The sequence below is a fragment of the Xiphophorus couchianus genome, unplaced genomic scaffold, assembly GCF_001444195.1.
Source record: "Xiphophorus couchianus unplaced genomic scaffold, X_couchianus-1.0 Scaffold1000102, whole genome shotgun sequence".
NCBI classification, from domain to species: domain Eukaryota; kingdom Metazoa; phylum Chordata; class Actinopteri; order Cyprinodontiformes; family Poeciliidae; genus Xiphophorus; species Xiphophorus couchianus.
In genome coordinates, this window is record NW_020963015.1 from 1,545,986 (window position 1) to 1,553,306 (window position 7,321).

A 7,321-nucleotide genomic window follows, 5' to 3' on the forward strand; every position below is an offset into this window, starting at 1 on the left:
TCCAACGATGGCTCGTTAGAGGCTTAAGAGGAACATTGACCTGCTGAGAAGGTTGTTGGTACCAGGGAGAGAATAAATCATGCAGGATGCCGGGCCTCCAGGGCCCACTTTGGGCCCCCCTGGTGTCGACTCTAACAACTGACAGCAGTTAGAGAAATCCACCATAGGATTACACTGTCAACCTGAAAACCATCAAAAATCTGCATAAAACTTAAATTGCAACTGTGGGAAAACTGTAAGAGATATCTGAGAGCCGAGACATTTGAATATAGTTTAAAGTCTGGTGACTTGTGTAAAAGTTGAATGAAGTTTCTAGGTTGAAGTAGGCAGAAGTAGTTAGCTGTGAAAAAGTAGAATATTTTTGTGGAATTTGTAAAAATTTCAATGTATTTCAATGGGGCAAAACATTTGCACAGAAGCATAAATATTTCAAAAAGTAAAATAGTGAAGTTTAGCAAAAGATATAGCAGAAATCTCCAGAAGAAGCAGAACGTTTTGAAATATGAATTAGCACAATTAGTTGAGCGCAGTAAAATGTATGGAACATTGGATAATAATAAAGAAAAACACAAACACTATCAGTGGCAATAATAAGATAATAGTAGTGGTACCTGAGTAAACCAGGATGAACCAGGTGAGCCGGGTCACTGGGAAGAGTGACTAAATATTGAATTTTGAAACAGAAGATCTCCTGGATGCTGGTGACTGCTGAAGCCCCGCCCATCAGTTGAAGCCCCACCCATCAGTTGAAGCCCCGCCCATCTGCTCTTCCTGTACCCTCCTGAACGATCCCATCCTGCTCTGCTGAAACCAGAGCTGACCCTGATCATGTGATTTCTGCTGCCTCCAGGTGTGAAGGCCTTCATGTTCCAGGTGCGGGACCTGAAGGAGGGCGTGGTCATCTACCATCACTCCGACAGCGACTCCACCCGTGACCACATCATCTTCCGCATCAGTGACGGCCACCACAGCATCCGCCACAAGTTTCCCATAAACATCCTGCCAAAGGACGACTCCCCGCCCTTCCTCATCAACAATGTGGCGGTGGAGGTGCCGGAGGGCGGCGCCGTGCGACTGCAGGAGTACCTGCTGCTGGCAACCGACACGGACTCCAGCGACGACCTCATCCTGTACCAGATGGTGAGCGCCCCTGGCGCAGGCCGGCTGGTCAGGAAGAGCTCCACCCACCAGACAGGTGAGACCGAGGTGAACCTGACTGAGGTAGAAGGACTGCATTGGCGCTTCTAGTCCAGTTTTAGGGGAGCTTTATCTTTACCATCCCTAAAACTGGACCTCAGCAACCCCTGAATCAGGTCGCCACCCATCCCGTAAAATACAGAGTTGTCCCATATTTGGCCGTTTAATGTTTGTCCCGTATTGAACCGATACATAACAGTCCGATAGAAACGCCTATCACACACACATCAACGCTAAATTTAACAATAATGACCAAAATAAAACACAGGAAATATTAAGGTCAGCTAAACAGTCCTGGCTGAACGCAACGAACCGACGCTGAACGTCACGGTTGCCTGGAGACGGACACTACGCAGCCGCGGTGAGCTGCTATCAACCCGCATCTATCTATACATATCTATATATACAGTATATAGACCTATATCTATCTATCTATCTATATATATCTATATAGTGTTTGGTACTGATTGTCTCACTTCATGAACTGTGAACTGAAATATTAAAACCCCGACTCATAATGTCCACTTTTCCATAGATGGACATTCATTCTTGTTTAAAGAAAAAAGGCCAACGGCTGCATAACGTTCAGATAAAAATAAGGGTCATGAAATTTCTACGTAGGATTTTCAAGTAAAGTTCAGGTTAATGACTAGTAAGAACTAGTCATTAACTAGAATTTCTACCTTGATAATAAACTGGTTTTAGGTTTATTAATTCTATGAATTTAGTAAAATGTTTTTTAAATGAAATGCATAGTTTTAAGTAGATTTTACATTAATTTCCACACTAAGACTGTGTGACTCCACAGCTGCTTGTGTCTCATTAATGTTAGCAGATGTTGACAGCAGGTATGATGGGGTCTGATTCTGTTTCAAACTGAGAATCTGCAGCTCTGGAAAAAATGATCAGTTTGTCTGATTTGACTCTTTATAAGTATATGTTTGAGTAAAATGAACATTGTTCTTAATTTTGTTTATGAATGTACTGTATGTAAATAAGCAGTTAGATTTAGAAAACTGCACCAACAAACATCTTCTCATGGGTCTTAGCCCTGCTGGGGGCTCAGCCCCCCTAAAGGTCAGACCCTAGAATGGCCCCTGGGACCCTCACACTACCAGGTGAGAGTATCTGGAGACTCAAAGTCTTCCATCCATTTGGATCAGGTGTGGTGAAGTCCGGTCCTCCCGATGCACCATGCTGTAGCTTTTAGATGCATCCCTGCTCCAGGACACCTGAGTCAAATGCATGAATCCTTCTCCAGCAGTCAGTCAGTCAGTCAGCGAGGCAAAGGCCAGGTAGCAAGACATTCATTTGGTCCAGGTGTGTTAGAGAAGGGCTGCATCTAAAAGCTGTGGCGCAGTACCTCCTTAGGACTGGACACCACTGCTTAGACAAACCATCCAACGTCATGTCCCGCAGTTTGTTCAGGCGACTCTGGTTTCCGTCCTGCAGGCGTCTCTGTGGACGGCTTCCTGCAGAAAGACCTGATTCAGGGTCAGATCTACTACCAGCACTCGGGAGACGAGACCTTTGAGGACTCCTTTGACATCTTGCTCTCCGACAGCCACCAGCCGCCCAATCTGTCGCAGACATACGTGAGTCTGACTGAAATTTGGGGCGTCCTCTAGGCATCCTGTCCTCTCAAGTTTCCTGTCCTCTCAGGCGTCCTGTCCTCTAGGCGTCCTGTCCTCTAGGCGTCCTGTCCTCTCAGGCGTCCTGTCCTCTCAAGTTTCCTGTCCTCTAGGCGTCCTGTCCTCTAGGCGTCCTGTCCTCTCAGGCGTCCTGTCCTCTCAGGTTTCCTGTAATCTCAGGCATCCTGTCCTCTAGGCATCCTGTCCTCTCAAGTTTCCTGTCCTCTCAGGCGTCCTGTCCTCTCAAGTTTCCTGTCCTCTCAGGCGTCCTGTCCTCTAGGCGTCCTGTCCTCTAGGCGTCCTGTCCTCTCAGGTGTCCTGTCCTCTCAAGTTTCCTGTCCTCTAGGCGTCCTGTCCTCTCAAGTTTCCTGTCCTCTAGGCGTCCTGTCCTCTCAAGTTTCCTGTCTTCTCAAGTTTCCTGTCCTCTAGGCGTCCTGTCCTCTGTCTGCAGACGGTGGTGGTCCACGTGTTTCCGGTGAAGGACCTGCTCCCAGTAGAGGCTCCCGGTACCGTCCGATCCCTGGTCGTCAGGGAGACTGAGGTGGTTCACGTCTCGCAGTCTCAGCTGCACTTCACAGACAGAGAAAATCCAGACTCTGACCTGACCTACATCATCACGCAGTCCTGCTTCAGCCCACTCCAGCCTGGGTACGGAACCAGAGCCCGGTCATAGTCCAGTTGGGACTCATGCAGGCCTGTTCACCATGGCGCCGTCTCTCCTTTCAGACTGATGGATGCAGGTCGTCTGTTCTACGCAGACAGCAGCAGCTACTTGAAGAAGGACCCGACCGTTCCGGGTCTGAAGTCCTTCACTCAGGTGGGAGACACACAGAACCCGGATCAGAACCATGTTATGTAGCTGAGAGAAGGAGGTTGGATGTTGCAGATGAATAAATGAGGTCAGAGTTTCACTGCTTCGGATCCGGTACTATCCGTCTCCATCAGAACCGGTCCTGAGGAGGTGGTTCAGTTCTGCTGGTTTTAAGGCGGTTCAGGCCCGACCCAGTCAGATCAGCACCAGAATCAGCATTCGGGTCTCTGTTCCTAATCAACTCTCACTTTATTTTGGTAAATTGTCAACATTAAACTCAGGAAATAAAACAAATAGCAAACAAACCCATAATTTACCAAAAAAGGAAAATCTTTTTCTTCCTGCCAGGATTCAGAGGAACATTTGATCATCTTAAGGCTCTTTTAAAGCAACAAAGGTCATCATTTGAAATCATCATTCAGTTCCAGTTTGCCTCAAACGCGTTTAGATTTGACCTGGATCTTCAAATACTAACAAACCTCACAGTGGTTCCCAGACTTTGGGAACCACTGGTTTAAATAAAATATAAATAGTTTACTGAACCTGGAGGAAAATATTTTACTGTTTAAGTTTGACTTTATTCATCTGTACATATTGTAATTGTTAAGGAAATATGATTATTTTAGTGCTTAATACAGTTAATCTTAAAAGATATATGGAACACTCTTATTTTGAACAGGTTTGTGTTAAGCATTTGAAACTAAACCAGATGGGTAAGCATTCAGAGACACAGGAACCAAATGCAGATTAAGGGAGATCTCTCAATGGGACCCCCACTGTGAGGCCGGGCCACAGGCGAAGCCATAAAATTAGCATTTTCCTTGGGAGACAGAGACTTTAGATTTCTCAGGTATCTGTGAGGTCTTATCTCAGGTCGTTCTGTACTCAGAATGACCGAGGGAGCCACGGGGGGTCAGGGCCAGCTATCCGCTCTTTTGTCTCGTCAGAAGACAGATGTTCCTTTGATCTTGGCCGTAGATTGAGGGGAGTTCCAAGTTTCTCTGGGAGCTTCCAGTTGGTCAACAAGAGGAACGCCTAGAATGCATAAATTAAATAGAAAAACACCCACTCAGTATAAAATTTAGCCACACCACTGAATTTGCAGAAAGTTGCCACTTTTTTGCTTTTTTGCATCGGCTCTCTCTCCAAAGACGTCTTTGCTTTTTGTTTGTCTTTGTTTCGTGTTCGTTTGTTTCCCCTTGTGTGTCTTTATTTTTATGAGAAAAATGCATATCTCTGTTCCTCTGCAGCTTTGTTGTTGATTGCTTTGTATGAGATTAAACTCTGTGATCTGTGACGTCAACACGCTTTGTTGTTGTTTCGTTTTAGCAGCGCGCCGCCGCTCGCCAAGGACTCGGGAGAGAAAAGAGGAAAGAGCCAAAACTTTTTGTCCAAAACTAGCGTTAAATTACCTCTTTTTTTACATAATCTATTACTCTAGTAACTATTTAACCACTGATATGAAACCCTACAGGTCACAGGTTCCTGATGCCGTACCTGATCTATAAGCTCTAGATCTATAAGCTCTACATTAATAACTCTAGATCTATAAGCTCTAGATCAGGGGTATCCAAAGTGGGTTCTGCAGGCCCGGCATGTTTTATTCTCTCCTGGTACCAACAACCTTTCAGCAGGTCCATGATCTTCTTAGGCCTCTAATGATCCATCATTGGCTCCAGGTGCGTTAAACCAGGGAGAGACTGTGAAACTTCACTTCACTTTTTTTTTTTTTCTTCAAGATGGCGCCGGCGCAGCTGGCTGCCTGCAGACGCAGCTCCCGTCGTGTCTGTTTGTCTGTGTATATTTGCTGTAACCGATTAAGGATCCGTGCGTGAAGAACCCATGGATCATCAGTTGGGCTTTCCACAATGGCTGGATGTGGTTCTGTCGATGTTCTCCGCGTTCTTCTGCTACTTTTTATACTCTTGGTTGCGGAGAACCTCGCCCAGCGGAGTAGCGGCATTGTTTGCTCGCGTGAACGGCTGATTGTGCCGTGTGGGCCTCTGCTGCTGCCCGGAGACGGGCCTGTGGTCCGGAGGAGTTATGGAGGAGACGACGGGGCTGCAGGTCTGGAGTTAAACGGAGGGAGAAGAAGAGGCGGCGCAGGCCAGCGGTACCGGCGATTATTGTGGGGAACGTGAAGTCTTTGGTAAATTGGACAGACGAGCTCACGGCGCTGGTTAGGACCCAGAAGGAGTACTGGGAGTGCAGTATCTTCTGCTTCACGGAAACCTGGCTGCACTCGCTTATTCCGGACTACAGCATAGAGGTCCCTGGATTTTCCTTGGTGCGGGGACAGGGACTATTCCAAGAGTCGGAAGAAGAGGGGCGGCGGGATTGCACTTTATGTGAGTGAGAGGTGGTGTAATCCCGGTCATGTTAACGTGAAGGAACAGATTTGACTTAGAGACTTAGACTTAGACTTAGACTGACTTTATTGTCATTTTTCATGCACAGGGTGTATACACAACGAAATTTCGTTGCATACGGCTCAGGACAGTGTTTTGAGGTTCCAATGTTGTGAGGTTACTCCAGAATAAAATAAAATACAGTATAAAATATGAATATAAATATGAATATAAAATATAAAGTGCAGGACTGACAGTAAAATAAAAGTTATTTAGCTCTGTACATGTGCAAGGTATAAAGTGGAGACCAGATTTTAACTGCAGTCCAGTTAAGAGTTCAGCAGTCTGATGGCAAGTGGGAAAAAGCTGTTTCAGAACCTGGTGGACCTGCACCGGATGCTGCAGAACCTCTTTCCAGAGGGCAGCAGGGAGAACAGTCCATGGTGGGGGTGTGAGGGGTCACTGACGATGTTTCGGCCTCGGGACACGCAGCGCTGGGATGAAATGTCCTGAATGGAGGGAAGGGGGGCCCCGATGATCCTCTCTGCTGTCCGCACCACTCTCCTCACGTTCTTCCAGTTGGAGGCGCTGCAGCCTCCACACCACACAGAGAGGCAGCTGGTCAGAATGCTCTCTATGGTGCTTCTGTAGAACGTCTTGAGGATGGGCGGGGGCAGGTGGGCTCTTCTCATCCTCCGCAGGAAATACAAACGTTTCTGTGCCCTCTTGACCAGAGACATGGTGTTCACAGTCCAGGTGAGGTCGTTAGTGATGTCCACCCCCAGGAATTTGGTGCTGCTGACCACCTCCACAGCCGAGCTGTTGATGAGCAGTGGAGCGTGGCTGGGCCGGTTCTTCCTGAAGTCGACGATCATCTCCTTCGTCTTGTCAACGTTCAGGATCAGGCTGTTGTCTCTGCACCAGTCCACCAGCTGCTCCACCTCCTCTCTGTAGTCCAGGTCGTTGTCGTCTCTGATGAGGCCCACCACCGTTGTGTCGTCCGCGAACTTCACGATGTGGTTGGTGGCGAACCTGGGGACGCAGTCGTGTGTCATCAGAGTGAACAGCAGAGGGCTCAGGACGCAGCCCTGAGGGGAGCCTGTGCTGAGGTGATGACATCGGAGGTGTGTTGTCCGATCCGGACTGACTGAGGTCTGTCGGTGAGGAAGTCTAGCAGCCAGTTGCGCAGGGGGGTGCTGAAGCCCAGGTGTCCCAGTTTTCCTGCCAGATGCTGTGGGATGATTGTGTTGAACGCTGAGCTGAAGTCCAGGAACAACATCTGCACATGCGTATTCTTCTCCTCCAGGTGAGCCAGGCTCAGGTGTAGGGTGGAG

The 7,321-nt window shown here is 47.7% G+C and overlaps 1 protein-coding gene across 5 annotated transcripts in view; it reads left to right on the top strand.

Annotated features, from left to right (window-relative positions):
* The window catches only part of frem1b (Fras1 related extracellular matrix 1b), a 43,926-nt gene that overhangs the window by 8,076 nt on the left and 28,529 nt on the right, over positions 1-7,321 (top strand). For 4 of the 5 annotated variants that reach the window (XM_028011819.1, XM_028011820.1, XM_028011818.1 and 1 more), the window contains 4 exons: positions 851-1,195; positions 2,650-2,792; positions 3,280-3,476; positions 3,555-3,645. In XM_028011819.1, coding sequence (XP_027867620.1) covers positions 851-1,195; positions 2,650-2,792; positions 3,280-3,476; positions 3,555-3,645 — 776 coding nt within the window. The remainder of the gene's footprint in view (positions 1-850; positions 1,196-2,649; positions 2,793-3,279; positions 3,477-3,554; positions 3,646-7,321) is intronic. The other variant, XM_028011822.1, reaches the window with a different exon arrangement.